This window comes from Phascolarctos cinereus, unplaced genomic scaffold, assembly GCF_003287225.1.
Source record: "Phascolarctos cinereus isolate Bilbo 61053 unplaced genomic scaffold, phaCin_HiC Scaffold_2;HRSCAF=192, whole genome shotgun sequence".
Classification (NCBI taxonomy): Eukaryota; Metazoa; Chordata; class Mammalia; order Diprotodontia; family Phascolarctidae; genus Phascolarctos; species Phascolarctos cinereus.
In genome coordinates, this window is record NW_027555625.1 from 189,452,667 (window position 1) to 189,477,308 (window position 24,642).

The following is a 24,642-nucleotide window of genomic DNA, read 5'->3' on the forward strand; positions in this document are numbered from 1 at the left end:
CTCCCTGAAGGAGCTCCCCAATGAGCAACATGTGAAGAGATGGCATCTAAACACTCAATACACATGCCGTGTCACCATTATGGAATAATTATGATTACTTGGGAAGCTAATACACAAATCTCATTGAGACATTTGCTATTTTACATTTCACTACTACTGAGTAAAGCGTGAGCAACACCAAGTGGGTTTCTTTCTTTCTGGTGGTTTTTCTTTCGGTATATAACTCTAACCCTCTCAGCTGATCCGCTATTGCCTTTGACGATTACTGCTGTCACTGTTGTTACTCCAACTGCTCTGGTAGCCACATATTCTGCTATTTAAGTGTCTGAAAAGATAGAAGTCAGATGCCTTTCAGATCTCATAACACTCTTTAACAAAAGAAAGGAGATGCAAATAGGAGGTGGCTCCACCCCAGACAAAGGCTTACCTAAGAGACCGTAAACTCTTAGGCTCAATCAGTGGGAGATCATTCCTCCGCTGGCCTCTGCAGCTCATACAGTCATCCTCATGTTTGAGTCCAACAGAAAAGAAAGACCTGAGGGGCAGAGGTTGGTCCTTCAGTATATCCATGAAATTCCAGCTCAGCATCCAATTAAAAGCAACCTCATGGCAGACAAAAAGAAAGGGCATATTTCTTACCTGCTCTGAATGAGGAAGGGAAGGTCCCTTCTATTACGTATCCCCAAGGGATACTACATTCTTCCTCTTGATTAAAACATTTGCTGTCCTTGGTAAATCCCTGACGTGCATTTAGCAGTTTCATTGTCTATATTCCCAATTCAGAATAGTCCTTTGGGTTCCCCCAGCGGTTTAACAATGTTCTTTTTCTAGTGCTTTATAACAAAAAGTCTTAGAATAGCCTTTGTGGCACAAAAGTTACACCGTTCCACATTGATAGGCAGAAATCACAATTACCACCAAATGCAGTTCTGCAAGTTCACCCAAAAAATGACATTTTATGCAACATATCTAATGTTATTGCATATTTAGTATTTAACAAGGGCCTTAACCAACTCAAACAAAGAAAATGGAAAACAAAATGGAAACAGGGAAAATATATATAACCAACAAAAGGGAATATAGAGAGAATGAAAAGCTGATGAGCTGTTCTCTGAACCTAGCTTCCAACAAGCAGGGAGTTCTCTGAGAAGAAACTGTGATCAGAGATCAACTGGAAGTCACCCTCTTATCCTCAGGTGTATAACTAAATTTTCCTGAGTGAAAACTTTTCCATGATTCTCTCAGCATCTAGGGTCATCCAACTAGCATGGGGATAAAAATCTCTATGAATGTCTTTCTATAAAAGGCACATCAAAATTTCTCCAAGGGTTGTTATACTATAAGTGATTCCCTTAATCATTCAGGCAATTTTTTAGGTGTATATTCCAACGTAACATTAAATTTCCACCAGTGGATCTCTGCCACAACAAGAGCATTTTGAGATCAGTAGGCTCAGTATAAAAAGAAGGAAAAAAGTAAATAAAATAGGGTCAAGTAAATACTAGGAGTGGAGCTCACAAAGGGATTAAGTACTCAGTTCACTGAAATAAGCTCCTCAAAAAGGAAGAGGTACCCTTTAGTACTCAAGTTTTTATTAGAATTAGCCCTTCAAAAATAACAGATGGTGTCCCACATCTAATTATATTATGAAGTCCCTCTTCTCCTACCCACATTCAAACTAGCATATGAGGGTCTTAGAACTTAGCTGCCTCTACTTAGAGCTTCAGAATTGACACTGATGTTTGGGATTCGGGATTAAAGGTTCTCAAATATTATCACTGTCAAACCTGATTTGGTGTATTCTTCCTTCACATATCAATCACTAATTAATATTTACCTAATATCATCTAACCATTGATTATCATCTATATCTCTTTGATATCACTGATAACTAATTAACAACAATTAGCTTTTACAAAGCAATACTTACTAAGAAGATATAGCAAGAACAAAAGTACATTATCCCCCATGAATTGGAGCACCTTCTCCCCTCTACACTTTGGCCTTAGGGAGAGTGGGCTCAAACTTAAAGTAGTATCTATAAAGCATCCTCTCATCAAGTTCACTTCTGGGTATACTAGAGCTGATGCCTTTCCTTTGAGATACTGTATCTCAGCTGCTGGATTCATTCCTTTTTGTTCTGGATCAATCAAATTGCTCCTTAAGGCTGCATTGACTCATCAGGCTTAGCTCTTGCTGTCATCCACAGACACTGCTGTCATCTGTAGTTGCTGAACTTTGAGTGGTTCCTCCAACCCTTTGACATTCAAAAGGTCACCAAGTGGTTCATTCTGTGTCTGATACTCATTCACCTAATTATGAAAGAACAAACACAAAAAAAGCAAAGAATCTAAATTAACATTTGTTCATGGTCATGGGTTGGCCTAGATAGGAGAGCAAGCCTGAGACCCAGCTGCCACCCCTGGCCCTATAAGACCCTTCCTGCTCTTGGAGCCTTTTATATGCCCATTCTCTTCTAGACCAGCAGCCAATTAACAGGTTTTTCATCACCACAAAATTAGCTGACATAAAATCATCACAGAGTACTTGTGCATGCTCTGAAGTGGAGGAAAGGGCCATTGATTATTCACTATCACACATTTCCAGTGCAGGTTCCTCAAGCCTCCTCATGGGTAGGCTCCAAGCAAAACAGACTGTGTATGCTCAAATGACTGGGCCCCTACTCCCTCTAAATGCAGTGTCTTTGTACTGCATCATGCTGCTTCTGCATAACCAGCATGCTTTCAAGAAAGCAGGATCAGAATAGGATTTAAAGGATTAAAATGTTTTAAACTTAGTATCCCAAAATTGAAATATTAGTCCTTCACCAACCCACCTCAAATATCTGGCAACCTATCTGAAATATAGCCAAGAAACAGAAAGCTTTTAAAAAGAACTCTGAGAAATCTGATCAATTTTGCAAAGCCTTTGTTTTTGAAGATCCTGTGCTTGACTCATAGGTCTTCATATGTCACCTATTTACTTTTATTTTATACACTATCTTAACAACTTATTTTTTCTGGTTTCTCAACCCACAGACGATTAAAAACAGTAAATATGAAATATGTGTGTTTGGGGAAGGTATTTGGCAGTAGGCCATGAGGGGCAAAAAAATTGAAATAGTGAGAAATAGTAGCTAACAGGTGAAGGAAACACGTGTTAAAAACAGATACATTCATTAATTGTGGCTGTCTGGCCAATGCGGAATCAAAACAAACTGTCATAGATATCTCATTTAGCCCTGAGGCTATCCCTGCACTGTATGAGAGTATAAAAAGCAATGCACATGGTGAAGGAGGAAAGGGAAGGAAATAAGCATTTATTAAGTGCCTACTATGTGACTGTCACTGTGCTAAGCACTGTACAGCTATTATCTTAGTTAATGCAAACAGCCCATCAAGAAAAAAATTGCTATAGTCAATTCATTCTGTTGAAAATGGACAATATGAGGTACATTTTTAATAGATATCCATCCAAAATAATTAAGGTGAAAAGTATACACCTTGGTGTTTAAAAAAAGGAGTAAATCCTTCTCCACTATTGGAAATCTCCAATATCTAGAAAAAATTATTCCCGGAGAGCTGTGGTTTTACCAAAATATTATGTTTCTTTGTTGAACAGGATTCTAGGCTCATTGGATTTAGAGCTGGCTGGGAATCTTAAAGAATCATTCTAGCCTAACCATTTTACACGGAAGGAAACTGAGACCCAAAGGGGTGAGAAGATACCCAAGCTAACACAGCTGGTTTATTGCGAAGTTGAAGCCAGAACAGGTGTCTTCATCCACATAATGCCCAAACATCGAGTCATTTCTCCCAATTCAGTCGTTAAGTTCAGTCTCCCAGCCAAATATCCTTAGCTTCATGGTGGCAAGTAGCCAGTCAGCCTGATTTTTTTTTTTTACCAAATGGACTGAAGGCTTTAGAATCACTTAAACATGGACTATATCTCCAGCTACAAATTAGGAAACAAAACAAACAAAAAATTATTTTAAACAAATCAAGGGTGTGTATACAGGGAGACTATAATGTGCCCTTTCAAAACATGTGGCCAATTTAATGATGTCTTTTGTGCATAATAGATTTCTGACTGCCAAGTGGCATGAACTACATTATGTCATTAAAAAATAATAAATCTGCTCCAAGAGGCAAGAGATGGAGTCCTAACTGTCTTCTATTATGTCTCGGCAATGTGACCCCAGACAAGTTATTTGTCTTTTCTTGTCTTTAATAATTTCATCTATAAATAAGTGATAATAATTCTGTCTCTTCTTAATGTCATAGTCTACACCAGGGGCTGTTAGCTTGAGGTCCCTTTCAGCTCTTGGATAAGTTTTAATTGGCAGGTACTCCATGTATGCTTGTGGATTTGGGCTTTCTCATAGCCTAGAAGATCTGCTTTCTTCTGTATCCTCTATTCTTGGGATTTCTTTAAAAGTTTATAGCCTCAGGGCCTTGTGTCATATCCAAGCATCAGGACAAAGAGGTACCAGCTGGATATGCTGAGATGTGGAAAATTGATTTCAGTGCTACCAAAAAGAGTACAACTGCTCAAAAGGTCACTAAACATTGCTAGTTTCTCTGCCCACTGGAATCTGAGAAACAGAAACATTTTTTTAAAAATACGAAAGCAATGGACAGTACAAAAATTAACATTTTTCATCACTGCTCTGAATTTTGGCCTAAAAGACATGAGCTACATGCTCATCTGGGTGCACTGAGATTTTTCTATAATAGATTTGCTTTTAAATACCCCCAGGTAATATTTTTTAAAAATAATAACTACTTGATTAATATGTGAGATTTTCAAAGCATTTCTCCCATATTGTCTCATTTGGTCCTGAGTACTAACTGAGCGCTTACGCATCTAGGTGGTGCAGTGGGTAGAATGCCCTGCCTGGAATCAGGAACACAACTTACTGAGTTCAAATCCAGCCTCAGACACTTGCTAGCAGTGTGACCCTGGACAAGTTACTTGACCCTGTTTGTCTCAGTTTCCTCATCTGTAAAATGAGCTGGAGAAGGACATGGCAAGCCACTCTAGTACTGTTGCCAAGAAAACCCCAAATAGGGTCATGAAAAGACAGGCATGACTGAACACCAAATAACAACTGACCACTTCACATGGCTTCCTCTATTGGGCCACCTCCAGCCATGATCAATTTTATTACTCTATTGATATCTTTCCACCAGCCACCTAGCTGCTGTTGGCACAACCTCTGCACCACCACTCCCAACCCATTACAGTCCTAGACCAGAATCAAATCCATACTTTCATCCCTATTGTCAGTCTACTCAGACTGACAAGCCCTTGACTCACTTTTGATTCCGCTCACCTATTTTCCGTAACTTTTAAACCAAAGTACTCCCTCCCCTTGTGTGTTGTCTGCCCTCACAAGAATTGTAAGTTCTTTGGGCATGTGGACTTTCTTTTCTTCTATTTTTATATCCCCAGGCCTTAGCACAGGACTGGACAATAATGTTTACTAGATGTTTTCACTTATTTGTTCATTTATCCACCCAAATAGACTGCTGATAAATAAAGGGAAGCTCTGCGATGTTTATAAAATAGTATCTAACCTGTAGGACACAGTCCTGTTTTCAAGTGATGTGGGTGTTCATTTTGAGTTTTCTAGCATAAAGATACATCTAGCCAAATTGTGATGTATTTTTTCTTCAACAAAATGTGTTCAAGTTACCTTGAATTTTGTATACAGAGAATGGATTAGGAGTAAAGTGAGGGGATCATGCAAGTAACAAATGCAGGATAAAATCAACATAGTTTACAAAAATAAAATGGCCAACCAATGATGGGCATAGAAAATGTTGTGGTTTGCAGATCTTTTCTAATCAAGTTGTTCAGAGAGCCTGTAAAGTGTAAAAGAAAAGGATGTGAAGTCAGAAAACCAGGACTGAAGTCTTAGCATTTTCAATTAGTAGAGTTATGACTAGTCAGTTGACTACATGCTTTTTGAGGACAGGAGTTATTTTGTTTTTGTCTTTGTATCCTTAGTTCCCTATCTAATGCCTCTCATACAGTAGGCAACGAATAAATGTTTTCTGGGTTAAATGAAATTACAATCCACCTCTCTGGGCCTCAGTTTTCATATATGGTAATGACAATCATATGACCAAACTTTCATAGTCTTGTAAGCATAAAGCTCTAGACAAATATGAGTTACCTATTTATAAATACATCACAGGTCACTTAATACCATTGGGTATTTTCCCCATAGCTTAATGCATGAAGAAATTAAATGATTAGAGGTGAGGGGTAGTTTTGAAAAGATAGCTTAGACTATTTCTATACATGTTCATTGAATTATGACTTTTGGTTCCTTTTTTATGTTAAACTTCTTTAGTTTTTTATTTCCACCAATCACATATAAAAAACAATTGTCAACATTCATTTTTAAAATTTTGAATTCTAAATTCTCTGCTTTCCTCTCCACTCTCCTTCATTGACAAGGCAAGCCATTTGATATAGGTCATATGTGTGTAGTTGCGCAAAACGTATTTCCATATTAGTCATGTTGTAAAAGAAAACATAGACCAAAATTTAAAAAAAAAAACAAGAAAAATAAAGAAACTTTAAAAATGCTTCAATTTGTATTCAAATTCTATCAGTTCTTTCTCTGGGGATGGATAGAGTTGTCTTGGATCATTGTATTGCTGAGAATAGCCAAATAATTCACAGTTGATCATCTTACAATATTACTGTCACCGTGTATATTTCTACTCATTTCGCTTTGCATAGGTTCATGTAAGTCTTTCCAGGTTTTTCTGAAAGCATCTAACTCATCATTTTTTTATAACATAATACTATTCCATCACAATCATATACCACAACTTGTTCAGCCATTCCTCAGTTGATGGACATCCCTTCAATTTCCAATTTTTTGCCACCAGAAAAGAGCTGCCATGGTATTTTTGTACATCCATGTACTTTTCATTTTTGTTTTTTGTCTCTTTTGGGATACAGACCTCATAGTGCTTTTGCCAGGTCAAAGGGTATGTACAAGCCTTTGGAGCAGTTCCCAGTTGCTCCATGTAATGGATGAATTAGCTCACAACTCCACCAACAATGCATTAGTGTCTCAATCTTCCCACATTCCCTCCAACATTTGTCATTTTCCTTTTCTATTCTATTAGTCCATCTGATAGGTGTGAGGTAGTACCTCAGAATTGTTTTAATTTGCATTTCTCTAATCAATAGTAATTTAGAGCATTTTTTTCATATGGCTATAGATAGCTTTGATTTCTTCTTCCGAAAACTTACTGTTTATGCTTTTTAATCATTTATCAATTGGAAAATGGCTCATATTTTTATTAATTTGACTTATTTCTCTACATATTTGAGAGATGAGGCCTTCATCATAGAAACTTGCTTCAAATTTTAACTAACTGTATTTCCCTCCATCTGATTTCCCTGTTTATTCTATTCTCTCTCTTTTTGGGGGGGGGGGTGGTTGTCTACGCAATGGGGTTAAGTGACTTGCCCAGGGTCACACAGCTAGTAAGTGTTATGTGTCTGAGGCTGGATTTGAACTCAGGTTCTCCTGAATCCAGGGCTGGTGCTGTATTCACTGTGCAACTAGCTGCCCCTATTCTCTCTTTCCTTTCACTCTGTTAATCCTCAAAAGTGTTTTGCATCAGACTACTGCTTCCACCCTTGCTTCTAGGAGCACAACCCCCCTTTTTTATCCCCTTCCTTTTCTACTTTTCTGTAGGATGAGATAGATTTCTATACCCAATTGAGTGTATTTGTCATTCCCTCTTTGAGCCCATTCCAATGTTAGTAAGGTTCAAGTGTTCCTTTCCATATCCCCCATTTTCCCCTCCACTATAAAGACTCTTTCATACATCTTTAATGTCAGATAATTTACCTCATTCTACCTCTCCCTTTCCCTTTTCCACAAGGCTTTCCTCTTTCTCACCCATTAATTTTATTTTATTTTTTAGATATCATACATCATATTCAACTCACACCTGTGTACTCTGCCTAGGAATGTAAACATTTTAACTTTATTAAGTGATTTTGTTTTTCTGCTTACCTTTTTATGCTTCTCTTAAATCTTGTATCTGAAAGTGGAATTTTGTACTCAGCTCTGGTCTTTTCATCAGAAATGCTTGAAATTCCTCTATTTCATTATCTGTCCATTTATTTTCCCCTGACAGATTATGCTCAATTCTGCTGGGTAGATGATTATTGGTTGTAACTCTAGTTTCTTTGCCCTCCAGAATATTATAATCTAAGCCCTCCAGTCCTTTAATGTAGAAGCTGCTAAATTATGTGTTACCCTGACTGGGGCTCCATGATGCTTAAATTGTTTTTTTCTGGCTACTTGCAATATTTTCTCCTTAACATGGGAGCTATGGAATTTGGCTATAATATTCTTGGGAGTTTTTGTTTTGGAATCTCTTTCAGGAGATGATTGGTGGAGTCTTTGGATTTCTATTTTACCTTCCAATTCTAGAATTCTTGAAAGATGATGTCTAGGCTCTTTTTTATTTTATCATGGCCTTCAGGGAGTCCAATAATCTTTAGATTATCTCTCCTGATTCTATTTTCCAGGTAAGTTATTTTTCCAATGAGATATTTTACATTGTCTTCTTTTTTTTTCATTCTTTTGGGTTTGCTTCATTGTTTCTTGATGTCTCATAATCATTAGCTTCCACTTGTTTAATTCTAATTCTTAAAGAATTATTTTCTTCAGTGTGATTTTGTGACTCCTTTTCCATTTGGCCAATTCTACTTTTTAAGGAGTTCTCCTCTTCAGTGATTTTTAGTATCTTTTCTCTATTTGGTCAATTCTGCTTTTCAAGGCATTCTCCTCATTAGACTTTTGTACCTGTTTTACTACTTGGCCTATTCTGTTTTTAAGGTGTTATTTTCTTCAGAATTTTGTGTGTGTGTCTCCTTTACCAAGTGGTTGATTCTTTTTTCATGATTTTCTTTCATCACTCTCATTTGACTTCCCAATTTTCCTCTCTTACTTGATTTTTAAAATCATTTTTGAGCTCTTCCATGGCCTGAGACAAATTCATATTTTTCCTGGAGGTTTTGGATGTAGGAGCTTTGACTTTGTCTTCTTTTGAGCATGTGTTTTGATCTTCCTTATCACCATAGTAACATTCTATAGTAAGAATTTTTCTGTTATTTGCTCATTTTTACAGCCTATTTCTTGACTTTTACCCTTTGCTAAAGTGGGGTTTTGCTTCCAGGGTGCAGGGTACACTGTCCCAAACTTTAGGGATTTTGTGCAGCTGTTTTCAGAGATACTTCTAGGCACCTGTAAGTTTTCAGATCTTCCAAGGTAATCAGATCTAAGGAGAGGTGTGTTTACTACTCTCCTGGCCTGTGCCCTGGTGTGTGAGAAAACACAAGCCCTCTTTTCTGCCCTAGAACTGTCATGAGGGTCCCAGGTCCATTGTGGCAACAAGCTCTGGTGTGCTAGTACTCCTCCTTACCCTGGCTTTGCCACCCAGGACTCTGATGTGGATAAAGCAACAGAGTCATACCCACAGATCTAGCAAAGAGAGGCCTGTAATCTTCTCCTGACCATCTGCTGAATTCCCTTACCATGTGTGGGCTGAAAGCTCTAGAAGCATCCCAGTGCTGCTGCTAATTAAGTTGTCCTCCAAGGCCTGTTACTGCTTTGCTGAGGCCTGGTCTATGCTGGGGTGGCCTACATTGTACCACACTCCACTCTTACCCTGGTGTGACAGACCTTTACTGCTTACTTTCTAAGTTGTTTGGGGCTGGAAATCGTTTCACCCCATCCTTTTGTGGATCCTGCCACTCCAGAATTTGTTTTAGGGCATTATTTAAAGGTGTTCAAAGGACTTCTGGGGAGAGCTCAGGTGAGTCCCTGCCTTTTCTCTGTCAGTCAATAAATCCTTTTGGGTTTTTTGTGGGGTTTTTTTTTGCATTTTTAGCCATTGATCTTCAAACCATAGATATTCAGCATCACTGAGAAAAGGAAGGAAGGAAGGAAGGAACAAAGGAATAAAGGAACAAAGGAACAGAGGAATAAAAGAAGGAAGGAAAAATAATTTATACATAAAGCACTATCCTAAGCACAAGGGCTACAGATAGGAAAAGCCAGACAGTCCTGGTGCTCAAGGAGCTAACATTCTAACAGAGAGAGAAAACCAATTTAAGAGGTTTCAGCTGCAAGTCAGTATAATGGGCCCCATGGTCCTGCCTCACCAAGCTCAGATGTCAGAACATTGAAAAGTGCAGTCTAAGCTAAAAATTGAAAATTCCTTTAACTGATCTACATATAGCATAGGTCTGAGTTCCACTGGCCCCTCTGTACAAATTCTAGATTATAAATGGCTCTTCAAAGTATGGTGCCCAGAACTGGATATACTTAGAGCTCCAAGAGCATAAAGGGCCTTATGAAGCCCAAAGTTGAGGCTACAACTTAGTCTTTATTAGCCTCAGATGATCTCCACTTTTTACTTCAATCATTTTAGCTACTACTCCGATAATATTATTGATAATACAGTAAAAAATAATAGTAGTATTTATATTAGTAAATATGTATCAATAAATTACATTAAGAAAATAACAATAATAGTAGCATTTATATTAAGTATATATAAATAAATTGTATTAATATACAATAACAATAACATTTTAGGTACTGTTATAATAATAACAAATATAGCATTTATGTAACATGTTAAGGTTTGCAAAACACTTTACAGATATTTCATTTTGTTCTCATGATGTAGGTGCTATTATTACCCCCAGTTTTACAATGAGGAAATTGAGATGGATAGAAGTTGCTCAAAGTTATAAACTAGTAAGAATCTGGGGCAGGATTTGAACTAGCTCCAGGTCTAACTGTCAGAGAGTTTACTTTGCCACTTGGCTATTCACGAGCTTCAGTGACGGAAAAGCCTACTGAGGCTAAAAAAAAGTACAATTCAGAATGGAACTTGATTTTCCTTGCCATTCTTTTCAGCTACAGGGATTAAGGCAAAGAGCAACCAATTCCACATCATCCACCAGGATGACATTAGTATGACTACAGTCATTTTTTTTTAATCTTTGTTTTTCCTGCTGTTTTTCCCGAATCTGAAAGTCTAGGGGGGAAATGAGTTTTGGAGAGTTCTTCTCCTTCTCTCCCTAACCTCGCTCTGGCTTCCTGTGACTGTAGTTCCTATGAATCCATCTATCCACAAGGTGGTCAAGAGTAGGGAAGGAAACCAATAAGAATAATTATAGTCAATCAATTTGATAGTTGTCTTACCATTCATTTTATTTACTAATATATTCTTTTTCTTTGGATGGATACTGTATAGGGCAAACAGTGTGGCGTAGTAAATGGAACACAGAAAAAGAAGTCAAGAAAGCAAAGTTCTAGTCCTGGCTCCAATGCCTTTGAGCTGTGTGATCTTTGACAACTCTATGAGACCAAAGGAATGAGAGCTAGAAATTATAATAGAGATTTCTTAGTCACCGCCTGGCTTCCCTCAACTTGATGCTCAGAAAAGCCTAGAATCCAAACCTATCCTCTTATTCCAATTCAAATTGTCATGTCTAATATGGCACACTGATTTCTGTAGACCTCACATACCTCTTCTGCAAAGTGAGAAACTTGGTTTATCTGGTCTCTGTGACACTTTCAGTTTTTATTCTTAGCAACTCCTTTTAAAAAAAGTTGCTTAATATCTTTTGTTTCTACATTACCTTCATTTCTAGATATTTGTACTATAGTTGTTTTTTTTTAGCCATTTCCCAATTATCAACCATCTACTTTATTTCAGTTCTTTGCTACTCCAAAAAAAAAGTGTTTCTTTAAATATCTTGCTAAATAAGGGACTTTTCTTTTGTCATGGCAAGAAAATCTGCTTTTTACAATTTAGAATACATTCAGTAAAATATTTTCTTCTGTGAATTTTTTACTTGCAAAGAGAAGTGTCAGTTGCCACAAATAGAAGTGTGACAATAAAGGACAAATGGATATTTGAATACAAGACATTTCCTACAGGTATTTATGGTGCCTAGAAAACACATAGTGATGTTGGCTTCTCAACTTGTCAGCCACTGTCCTTGGGACCAGTTTTTAATATTTCACAGAATGAGAGACACACACTTTCTAATACGGTAGTCTGTCATTGGTCTCAGCAGTCTAAGACAAAGCAAAATCCATCTTTGGTTGACCTTGCCCAAGAATTAGGATAAAGACAAAGCACTGGGATTGTATGTAACTATCCATTAAACATGGAAATAGAGCTTTGTTCTAAAATTCCATTACTTATGTCAAGAAAGAGAAAATAAAGTTACCTCCCCCACTTTGCCACCATACTTTTTATATTTTACCTATTAGGGGTTGACACCTACCATCAAGATCTCTAGTGAAATGTTTTGAATATTTTAAAACTTTCTTAACACAATTCCAAATTGCTTTCTAGAGTGTTTGAAAGGATTCACAATTTCACCAAGGCTATATTTGTGTGCCTGACTTCACACAGCTTCCTCAACATTGATTAGTTCTCTTTCTTCATCTTTGTCACTTTGCTGGATGCAAAGTGAAACCACAGGATTCTTTCAGTTTTGCACTTCTATTTATATTTTCATTTATGATCTTTATTTTGTAATCAGGTTATACCTTGGACCAGAATGTTCTGCATTACTTGAATTCTAGTCATTTTATGTCACTGAAAGGGCTAATTATTTTTATGTTTCCTCTTGTTCTGCAGGAACCCAAAAAGAGGGAACTAAATTCCCCAGCTCAACTCTTCTCCTTCTCTAAACTGCCAGAGAGAACAAGCCAAGATGTTTCCCAAGCAGCAGAAATAATGGAGACTTCAATCCGATCAGTGAAAGAAAAAGTTTCCCCACAGCACGAGAAATCTTGGCATCCAACTGGTAAATGTGACTCCTCCTTTTCATCTCCTCCCTTCCTCCCTGCCACCCCAAACCCCATGACTTTTCAGCATTGAACAGGGGTAAGCTGCAGGGTCACCTCCCAAACAAAAGTTGTGTTGGTTTCATCTGACAGGTTGTTTTCTTATTTGGATCCAGGCAAAAATACAGTTCATCCCTGACTATTCAGTCAGTAGAAAAGTGCCATTTCTTAGAAACTATTTATAAAACAGTCACTATAATTTTTTTATTTTTTGTTTGGCCAAGGAGAGAACCTTCTGCAATTTCAGTGATGCCTTCAGCCAGTGCTTGACAATTTGAATAGCCTACCTCATTGAATCAAAAACAATCATAAAAATGAGGAACAAACAACATAGTTGGTGTGCCAGCCAGCCACTAACATCTCAGTATAAAAACAATGTTCAGGTCTGTAGACACAAATTTACTTTCAGGGAATCAGGTTTTGTGGCTCACAGAGCTGGGAGGTTTAGAGGAAGATTATGATTTCATATATCCCTCCCCACAAAGCCCTAGGTTTATGCAAAACTTAGCTAGAAGCATATTGTTTTCATAGTCATCTGTGAAATCAGATGAAAACTGATTTATTCCCACAATCCATTAGCCCTTAAGGAGGGGGTTGTTAGGAAAGAAAGGAACAAAATCTCCCCAGAAAAAGGTAACTGTTTAAGCAATTTTTCTAGTTAGTCAAAGGTTAATTTTTAAAAAAAAATGTGTTAACTTTATTGAAAATATTTCTTACGTGTATTGTATGAATGAATTAATAAAAACATTTATTTATGTGTTTATTTATACTTCTTATTGCCAGATACTATGCTAGGCACTGAGGGTACAATTACAAAAATATGATATCCCCTGACCTAAAGGACTTCTCATTTTAATAGGGGGAGACTTCACATATAAGGGAATGGTAACCAGGAGAGGCCGTGTTGGTCTGGACAGTTATTGGGCTTGTGAATGCAGTGATAGTAGACTGAAATGCTTTTTTTCATTGACAGTAGTAGTATTGATTTGTTTACTGTTTCAGAGTAAATTGAAAAGTGAAGGGAGGGAGCACTCCCTTTCACAAAAGGTTCAGATGACAAAATGCTCAGGTAAGCTTAGACTTCCCATCAGGAGATAGAAGTTCAAGTTAGATGTGAAGCATGGTCTGGGGTCAACTAGATATAGTATATTGAATGAGTTTTCACTCACCAGTCAGGACAGATCACTCCCAAGATAAGGTTCCAAAGCTGAATGAATCAACTAGGAGGGGAGAAGGCAATTGTCTCTGGAGGTCAATAATATTAATCAGCTTCCCTCTCTAAGTTAATTAAATCATTGAAACGTTGATTAAGGGTAATTATTTTATAAATTATTTTAGGTGATTATTTTAAAAATGACTTTTAGAAAAAGATACCTTTTTATTATGCTAAAGGTTTTGGGATGAACTATACTTTTACCACCTCCTGCTTATAGTAAACCTTCCCTAATTTCCTAGTCAGAGATTCGTTGTTGTTGTCATCATTTTTTCTCTTTTGTTCAACTCTTCATGACCCCATTTGAGGTGTATTTTTTTGGCAAAGATACTGGAGTGATTTGTCATTTCTTTCTCCAGTTCATTTTACAAATTGTGGAACTGAGGCAAACAGGGTTAAGTGACTTGCCTAGGATCATACAACCAGCAAGTGAATGAGGCAGTATTTGAAGATGAATCCTCTTGACTCCAAGACCTAGCTCTCTAGTCAGAAATAACCTTCCCTTACTGTGACTTTGGCTCACACCTTGTACCTGATTTGAGCTTTTATATCATATTCTATCTTGCATTGCAGTTATTTTACATCACTATGTATCTGCCTCTGTGTTTTATTCTTCTGTAAGCTCCAGGAGGGCAAGAAATTTTGAAATACCTAAGCTTTGGGTACTCGTGTAGATTATAGATGACTGTATACATTCAGGCCAACGTCACAGTTATTTTGGTCCTGAGACAAACTGGAATAGTGGGAAAAGGAGTAGTGTGACTGCTCCTTGCACATGACATTACATCTCCTATTTTCATGGATAAATTGTAGGACTAATCAAAGACTCTTCCTCTTGTACTATAAGTACCTTCTTTGGATAATTTTTTTACTCATTGTCTCCCCCTTTAAAACATAAGCTCCTTGAGGTCTGTTTTTGCCTTTCTTTGTATCCCCAGTGTTTTAGCACAGTGCCTACTAGACCATAACAAGCACATAACAAATGCTTGTTAAGTCTTGGGTTCTTCCTCAGGCAGTAAACAAAGGTGTGGGTAAAGTTTATTTTATCTCAAGATCAAGGCTGCAAAAAATGTCACTTTACGGGACATTTGGTCATTTCACTTTATAGGCTCATGAAGAGTATAACCAAACAAACCACCATGAAGATAATTGTAATTTATGATTCAATACCTTTTGCAGAAGATGAAGAAGTAGAGAAAAAAACTTTATGACAAATTTGACAAGATCTTCCAAACTAAATGAGTGTATATCTTCTTATCAGCTTTGGTGCAAAGGCTGTCACAGGGGTGTGCAACAACAACAAAAAGTGATGAAAGACAGAGCTTAATGCTGAAAAAATGAAAGAAGTCAGAGGCTTTTAGACTGCTAAGAGTTGTCATAACTATATGTCATGGATACCTTCTTCAAAAAGAGAGTGGAAGGCTCTGAATTCAGCACACAGTAAGAGACACCACTAAAATGAACTTGACTTGATCTTAGCACCCAGGAAAGAACTGCTTACTAACATGACAATTGTTTCACAGAGTTCTGTATGCAAGTCAGATCTCATTGACCAATTAAAGTCAAAGTCAAAATCAACACCAAATTAGAAGTGACTATGTGCAATTATAACAGCTCCTAACAAACCAATTTAAATAGGCTGTTGACTCTAAAAATGAGAAAATGGGTAGAAGTAAAGACTGCCTCTGGGTATCACCATTTCCTAGAGAAGTTTACTTAATGTAAGCAATCTCCCTGTTACAGATGCCAAAGAGCTACAAACTGTTACAACCAAGAAGTACTTGATCCCCCTGCCAAATGGAAAAATACCCGAGCCAAGCACAACACTGATTTAGAATACAAAATAATTTGCAAAATATAGCAAAGGAGGAGGAAGACAGATAAATTTTATTGCATTCATTACAGGTAACTAGATATATAAAATTGCTCCACTTGAATTATCAAGCTATAAAAGGATTTCATCTTTTTTTGTTACCTGGACAGAAAGTCAAATATATCACCAAATTAATTGACCAGAAACATTTTGTTACTGTTGATACGTTTAGATAAGTGCACTATAACCAGCAGGTGTGAGAAAGGTGGGTAAGACAGGCCAGTTCAGCTTCAGAGCTACTGCTATTGGTATGCATAGATCATGATGGCAAGCAGGTCCTATGTTACTGGGGTTATTTAAGGAAAAGACTAGATTAACCAGGTCAGTGGATTTATTTAGGCAAACTCACTTATGTGCCTCGGAGACACAAGTGAGCCTCCAGGAATGGGGAAAAGTACCAGTATATCATTTCAATTTCCCAAGAAGTTTGGAGTGAAGCAAAGGAAATAGCCAAAGGCAGAGTATATATATCTATCAGGCACTACTGCAGTGTCTGTTATTTTCTGCAGTGTTTGTTCCTATCCTTACATAGAAGAAGGTCAACGTAATAGTAAGGCTGAGTCTGATGAAAAGGCTTCTCAGTTATAGACCAGTTGTATTTTTGATACAGTAATAGTTTTGAAATTCTGCTTCATCACCTAAGATAATATAAATGAGAATCTATTAAGTGTTAGAAGACTACAAGGTCAGATCACAAACAGAGGTCTGGGTAATCATCTGCACAAACTGCTTCTCATAGAACACTAGTTGTTAGAGCTGCAATTCTATAATTGGTCTAGCTTGTCCTCCCCTAGTTAAAAAAAAAAAAAGATCATGGTCAAATCTCCCAGATGATAAATGTGGCAGTTCTTGATGGGATAATGTGAACATTTGTAAATAAAATATTTCTGAGATACTTTAAAATATCCACCACAAAGATCAGGTATAATATGTAAAATGATTTCTTTAACAGATGTTCTGTCAGCTGATTTATTGAGCACAATCACCAAAGTTTCTGGATGCCTACCTTACATGCTGCCACCCAAATGTCCAAATACTTGCTTAGCAAACAAGTACAGACTTATCACAGGAGCCTGCAACAACAGGTAATTAATATTTACATTCTTATTTCTCTCAACCTTTGATTTTATTATTGACACCTCACCATATGCAATCCAAGTTCTATAATATACAAATTGCCATCCCCAATCACTTGGAGTAAGTACTACTAAAAGTATATAGCTCTGTTTCACTAAAAGTATAAAAAAAAAGTCAGTCTCCTAATGAAAGAAAAAAAATATTCAATGGCTCCTTGTTATCTACATGATAGCATATACACTACATAGCCAAGTACTCAAGGCCCTCTGTAATCTGATTTAAATCACTCTCTAAGCTTATCTATCACATTCATCCTAGGTGAACCTTTCACCACAATCGAACTATTTTACTTTCTATTAACTAGCTACACTTTATATGGTTCTACTTTAATCTTTTTTCTTATATCATTCCCTCTGCCTAAATGTTCATTCCCTCCCTCCATCTCTAGTGCTGGATGACTACCAATTCCTCAAGGGCTAGGTAGCATCTTTCATGAAGCCTTCTCTTATTAACATGATCAAAAGTCATAGGACTCACAATATTTTAGAATTGCAGAATTAGAGATCATAGAGTTCATGCCCTCCTCCATTTTACAAATAAGAAAACAGGTGAAGAGAGTAAACTGATTTTCCTAAGGTCTTAACTAGTAGCAAATAGGAGAACTGGCTTTTAAAACAATTCAACAGACTACAAATCTAATATTCTTACCTTTAAATTATGTTTTGATTTCAACCTCCTCTGAAATCTTACTATGCTTATTGTCTGTAGTACTCCTACCCTATCCTGCATTGTATAAGTTTCTTATTTCTTTGACTATTTTGTGAGTTCTTAAAGACAGACATTATATCTTATTTATCTTAGTATTCCACATAGCACCCAATAGAATATTGTGTTCATGGTAGATATGAATAACATTTGTAGAAAAAATGAATGACTAAAAATACATAGATAGCATTTTATGTGTGTGTGTGTGTGTGTGTGTATATATATACACACACATACATAATTGCAAATATATCTGTATGCTATATAATTTATATTTTGATTGCTATGCCTTTTAATAGAATTGAAATTTTTGAGTTATATCATAGCAACCAAGTAAGAATACATTTCTTGCAACTATTTATCATTTCCTTTCACAACGTTACACCTGAGTGCCTCATTGTGGTGTCAAGGTGACCTTGTTCTTGAAGACTATGCAATTTGAGTACAAGCTTTGCCAGTTGAACCTAGGCTGGAAAGGTTTTGAGTACACTCCTGGCAGCACGCTGATTCTGCTTTCTGAGGACTAGTCTGGCAAAGTACAAAGAGACATCATTAGTAAGCTGGCCACTTGGTGATGATTTTTTTTTTACCACAGTAACCCATTTAGATATTGGCTTAATTCCCTACTCACATGGCTACCATTCTTGTTTATTTTCCTAGTCATTGCCTCTCATCTGTACTATTGTAATAGCCTACAAACCAATCTCCCTTCTCCTAGCTCCTTTTTAAGCCATCCTCCACACAGCTGACAAAATTGTCTTTCTAAGGTATGATGTAGTAGACTGCTATAGTCTCAAGGATAAAATATGTGTAGGATAGTAGAAACAATACTGGAAATACAGTGGCTCATGACTTGTACCACTCCATAGCCTATATCTTGCCATTAGGATTTGTCTAGGTTCAGTTCTGAAGGAGGGAACACCCCAATTACAAGGATTAGGCTGTCCTTTCTCAGGAACTCTTGCTTGATATCAAAGCCCAAACCTGGCATCCCAGGTATGAGGCTAATTATACCTTGAGTTATGGCTTGGCCTCCCTAAAGGAGGAAATAAAAGAGCTACCCAGAGCACAGTATGAATCAGGTTTGGGACAGGTTGTTTATTTCTACACATAAAGAAATACTAAACCTAGAAGAATCACAGTGTGCATTAACAGAATGATTTAAAGAAGATTAAGGAAATAATAGGGATCCAGGGAGGAAAGATGACTGAATTATAGTTCAAAGAACACAATTGAGCTCACCAACACAACTCCTCCACAAAAATCTAAAAAACTATAATAGACCAGTGCAGGTAAGGAAATCCAAGAAAAAAGATACTGATGTAAAACAAGGAAAAAGGAGGTCACAAACCCATACAAGGAAGCTGTGAACTTGTGCAGAATTCAGGAATAAGAGCCAACTAGTAGCTTTGTCATTAATTTCCCAGTTACAGGTCATAAATCCATGACTGACTGAAGAGGATACTTGTGCCTAAGATGAGGAGTGAATAAGGCCCCTAGACTTTGTACAGATCAAAGTGAAAATTTATAAGCAAATGATAGGTATGTGGCTTTGATCCCCAAGAGCATAAGAGGGTGTCATTTCCAGACTCCAACCTAGTCTAAAGCCTGCAGTGTAAAAACTAAGTCAGCAAACCAAACAAAAGTGGATCCTGCAGTTTTGTTTTGTTACGGAACCTACAGAGCTTGTTTATAGTAGCCAAGACCAGGAGCAGTCTATTGAAACTCTACCTGGAGTAAGTGTAAAACTTACTGTTTTCTGGTTTGTTGGAGCAAAACTGCATTAATTAACTCCAAATGGGGATCAGGTCTTAGCAGAAATAAGATTAGGATGGCAGTGATCATACTTGCCCTAGATCGGACCACTTGGATATTTATGAAAGCTTACAGGTCTTCAGCCTAAGCTTCCCCTGAGATCCTGGAATGACACATTAATCAATATGCCAAGAAAGCAGAAGAATGACTAAAGAAGGAAGCAGACATTGTCTCCAAAAGTACATAGATTCTGAGTCTAACATAAATTTTAAAAGTCAGGAAATAAGCTGAAAGAATAAGAAAAGAAATTTTAGAAGAGATTATCACCTAATGACTTTTTATAGTGATAGGAACATTCAAAAAACCCCAGAAGAAGAGAATGACTCTAAGATATAAACAAGTGAAACCACAGAGAAAAGTCACAGATTGGGCATGAGTTCAACTAGAATTCCTAATAGAGAGGAAGCAAGAATTTTTTTCGACTTAAGATAGTTTAAAAATTAAATGACTTGAAGAAGGGAGGGGGGAAAAATCATGTATATTTTGGTTTAGAAATACATTTCAGGGGCAGCTAGATGGTACAGTGGATAGAGCACCAGCCCTGGTTCAGGAGGACCTGAGTTCAAATCCAGCCTCAGACACATAGCACTTGCTAGCTGTGTGACCCTGTGCAAGTCACTTAACCCCCATTGCCCAACCAAAAAAAAAAAAAAACAAATAGAAATACATTTTAAGGAGTGGAGCCAAGACAGTGGAGTAAAGGCAAAGACTCACCTGAATTCTCCCAAATTTCCATCCAAACAACTTTAAAAGAATGCCTCAAAAAGAATCCTGGAGTGGAAAACCAACAAAATGACATATTGAAACTATTTTCTAGCTTAAGACAACTTAGAAGGTTGGCAGGAAAACTTTCTCACTGGGGTAAGACTGAAGTGCAGTCCAATGCAGGCTTCACCCAAGAAAACAAGCATCAGCCCTTGGGGGTGACTGAACTGGCAGCTGTGACTTCTGAACTCTCAGTCCACAGATGGCAAAGGGGTTGGATGACTGGTCAAAAGGAGATTACTGGGGTGCAACACTCTCTTGCATTACACATACGCAGTCCTGGGTCACAATTGCAGGATGAGGAGAAGTACTAGCAAACTAGAGAATGTGGCCACAAGTAAGGGAGAAACCATAGTCACAATTCTAAGTAGAAAAAGAGTACTTGTATTCACTCACAGACCAGAGCACAGGCCAGGAGAGCAGCGGCCAAAACTCTCCCAGAATCACATCACCTTGGAAGCAACAAAACTTGTAGACCTCCCCCACCCATGAACTGGATCTGAAAATAGCAGCATGAACAAGTCTAAAGCTTGGCACAGTGCCTCACCAGCTCCAGGTGAGTAGAGCCCAACTTAAAGTTCAAAGTCAAGAAATAGTCTGAGAAAATGAGCAAATAACAAAAAAAAGAAGAATTTGACCATAAAAAGCTACTATGGTAGAAGGGAAGACCAAGACATAAACTCAGAAGGAGACAACAACATGAAAACAGCTCCCCCCCAAAAAAAGCCTCAAAGACAAATGTTAATTGGACCCAAACCCAAGAATTCCTACAAGAGTTAAAGAAAGAGATAAAAGTAGTAGAGGAAAAAAGGAGGGAAAATGAGTGTAATATTAGAAAATTATGAAGAAAGAACTAACAGCCTAGTAAAACAGCACAAAAAATAATGAAGGTAATAACAACTTAAAAAAAACAAAATTGGCCAAGTAGCAAAGGAGTTACAAAAATTCACTAAATAAAAGAACTCCTTAAAAAGTATAACTGGTCAAATGGAAAAAGAAGCACAAAATCTTACTGGAGAAAATACTTCCTTAAAAATTAGAATGGAGTAATTGGAAGCTAGTGATTTTATGAGAAATCAAGACATCATAAAACAAAAAAAAAAGAATGAAAAAAAAATAAAAGACAATGTGAAATATCTCATTGGAAAAACAGCTGACCTGGAAAATAGATCCAGGAGAGATAACTTAAAAATTATTGGTCTACCGTAAAGCCATGATAAAAAAAAAAAGAGCCTAGATTTCCTCTTCCAAGAAATTATCAAGGAAAACTACCCTGATAAGGGTAAAACAGAAATAGAAAGAATCCACCGATCACCTCCTGAAAGAGATCCCAAAAGGAAAGCTCCTAGGAATATTATAGCCAAATTACAGCGTTCCCAGGTCAAGGAGAAAATATTGCAAGCAGCCACAAAGACACAATTCAAGTACTGTGGAAACACAATCAGGATAACACAAGATTTAGCAGCTTTTACATTAAGGAACTTGAGGGCTTGGAATATGATATTGTAGAGGGCAAAGGAGCCAACAATCACCTACCCAGCAAAACTGAGTATAATCCTTCAGGGGGAAAATGGATAGTTAGTGAAATAGAGAACTTTCAAGCACTCTTAAGGAAAAGACCAGAGCTGAATATAAAATTTGACTTTCAAATACAAGACTCAAGAGAAGTATGAAGAGGTAAACAGGAAAGAGAAATTATAAGGGACTTATTAAGGTTGATCTGTTTACATTCCTCCATGGAAAGATGATATTTGTAACCCATGATTTGTAACTCAGTATTAGGGTAGTTGGAGGGGAAAAAATTATATGTACAGATAGATAAATAGATATATAGATAAATAGATAGATAGATAGATAGATAGATAGATAGATAGATAGATAGATAGATAGGTAGATAGATAGATAGATAGGTGGCACAGGATGAATTGAAGATGAATGGGTGATATCTGGAGAATACAATCAAGGGATGAGAGAGGATAATACCTGGAGAAGGAGAAAGGGAGAGGTAGAATGGGGTAAATTATCTCATGTAAAACAGACAAGAAAAGGCTTTTACAGTGGAGGGGAAGCAGGGGCAGGTGAGAGGGAATGAGTGAATCTTATTCTATCAGATTTGGCTTAAGTAGAGAATAATATACACAGTCAATTGGGTATGGAAATCTATCTTACCCTACAGGAAAATAGGGGAAGGGAATAAGAGAGCCAGGGGAGGGAGGGAAGGTAATAAAGGGGAGGGAAGATTGAGAAAGGGGGTAATCAGAAGCAAAAACTTCTGAGGAAGGACAGGGTCAAAAGAGAGAATAAAATAAAAGGGGAGCAGGATAGGATGAAGGGAAATATAGTTAGTTTTCTACAACATGATTACTATGGAAGTGTTTTGCATGACTAAACAAGCATAATCTTTATTGAGTTGCTTGCCTTCTCAATGAGAGTGGGGGGGAGGGAGGAAGGGAGAAAATTTGGAGCCCAAAAGTTTAAAAACAAATGTTAAAAATTATTTTCACATGCAACTGGGAAATAAGATATACAGGCAATGTCATATAGAAATCTATCCTGCCCTACAGGAAACAGAAAGGGAAGTGGATAAGAGAAGGGGGGAGATAGAAGGGAGGGCAGATTAGGGGAAGGGGTATTCAGAATGCATGCCATCTTGAGGTGGGGGGAGGGACAAGACAGGGAGAAAATTTGAAACTCAAAATCTTGTGGAAGTGAATGTTGAAAACTAAAAATAAATAAATTAATACAAGAAAAAAGAAAGAAAGATAAAGAAAACAAAGACTAATGGTGAATCATGCTACCCACCTCTTGTTAGAGAAGTAAGGAGTTCAGAGTACAGATAATAGAAATAGATACTCACACACACACACACACACACACACACACGTGTGTGAGAGAGAGAGGGAGAGATGTCAATGCAGGAATTTGTTTTGATTATCCATGTTTATTATAGAAATTTTATTCTTCTTGCTTTCTCAATGAGAGGATGGAAAAGAGAAAAGGTAGATTTTTGTTAGAAAAAATAAATGATTCTTATAACAATGGTCACAATCTTCTGAAAGAATAGTTAGGCCTCATTAAGACACAAAATCACTTTAAAGGCTAATAATTAGCCATTTCATATTTCATCTCAGCCTTTGGCATTTTCTGATCACTCCTGATATTTGTTGCTGGTGAAAGAGGACAGGCTTGGCCCATCTCCTGATCGGTTTTGGACTCTTTGATGCACAGATTTCTGCTTCCACTCCAGGGACCATCATTGCTACTACTGCTGCTATGCACATCAAGGATCTCCCTTCAGAACTCACAAGATCACTGTCTGTCCTGGACATGTCCACTATAGGACATGAATTTATTCTCCTGAGATCAGGAAAGAAAAAAAACACAAAGAGAAGGAAAAGCAGCTGGATGATGCTGGTAAAGACCCCTAGAAGTAAAGCCATGTGGGGGGAACTGACCTCATTAGACCAAGACCTTACTTATTCTTCCTCAGTCCTCACTACGGTCATAGCTTGTCTCTTAGAGAGACAAGAAAATACCAACTGGAAACTTCACTTCTTTATAAAAGTGCCCTGAGTGGCCAGCTCTTTCAGCTCAGCAGCCAATTAGGGAACTCTTGGCAATGAATCATATATGGACAGAATCAAGTCCCACTGAGCTTCCATGTGTTTAACTGGGAATAGAGAATATCTGTGCATGCTCTGTGCAAACCCATATTTCACATAGTTTCCTCAGCTTGGCATTTAAAGCCCTCCACAATCTGACTTCAACCTACTTCACCAGCCTTATGTCACATTATTCTCCTTAATGCCCCCTAAATTCTAGATAAGCTAGAATTATAAGCCATTCTCCATATTCAACATTCTATCTCCCCCCTCCAAGGCAAGTCAACATGCATTTATTAAGCACCTACTATGTGCCAGGTACTATGCTAAGCTCATACCTCTATGAACTACCATAAGCTCTATGCTGAGCCTAGAAAATACTCACTCCTCATCTCCATGTTTCAGAATCTTTCTCATCTTGCAGAGCTTAATTCAAGTATAACCTTCTGAACAAAGATTCCCCAGTTATTAAAGCCCTCTTTCTTCTTAAATTATATTATTCTTATCCATGTCTGTGTTTTGTTCCCTTTTAGAATACAAAATATTTGAGGGCAGGAACTTTCCATTTTTATTTTTGTGTCCCTAGCACTAGCATAGGACTTGGCAC

The 24,642-nt window shown here is 37.3% G+C and overlaps 1 protein-coding gene across 1 annotated transcript in view; it reads left to right on the forward strand.

Annotated features, from left to right (window-relative positions):
• The window catches only part of TPO (thyroid peroxidase), a 135,896-nt gene that overhangs the window by 30,559 nt on the left and 80,695 nt on the right, over positions 1-24,642 (forward strand). Inside the window, exons 5-6 of the mRNA XM_078149153.1 lie at positions 12,717-12,885; positions 16,964-17,096. Coding sequence (XP_078005279.1) covers positions 12,717-12,885; positions 16,964-17,096 — 302 coding nt within the window. The remainder of the gene's footprint in view (positions 1-12,716; positions 12,886-16,963; positions 17,097-24,642) is intronic.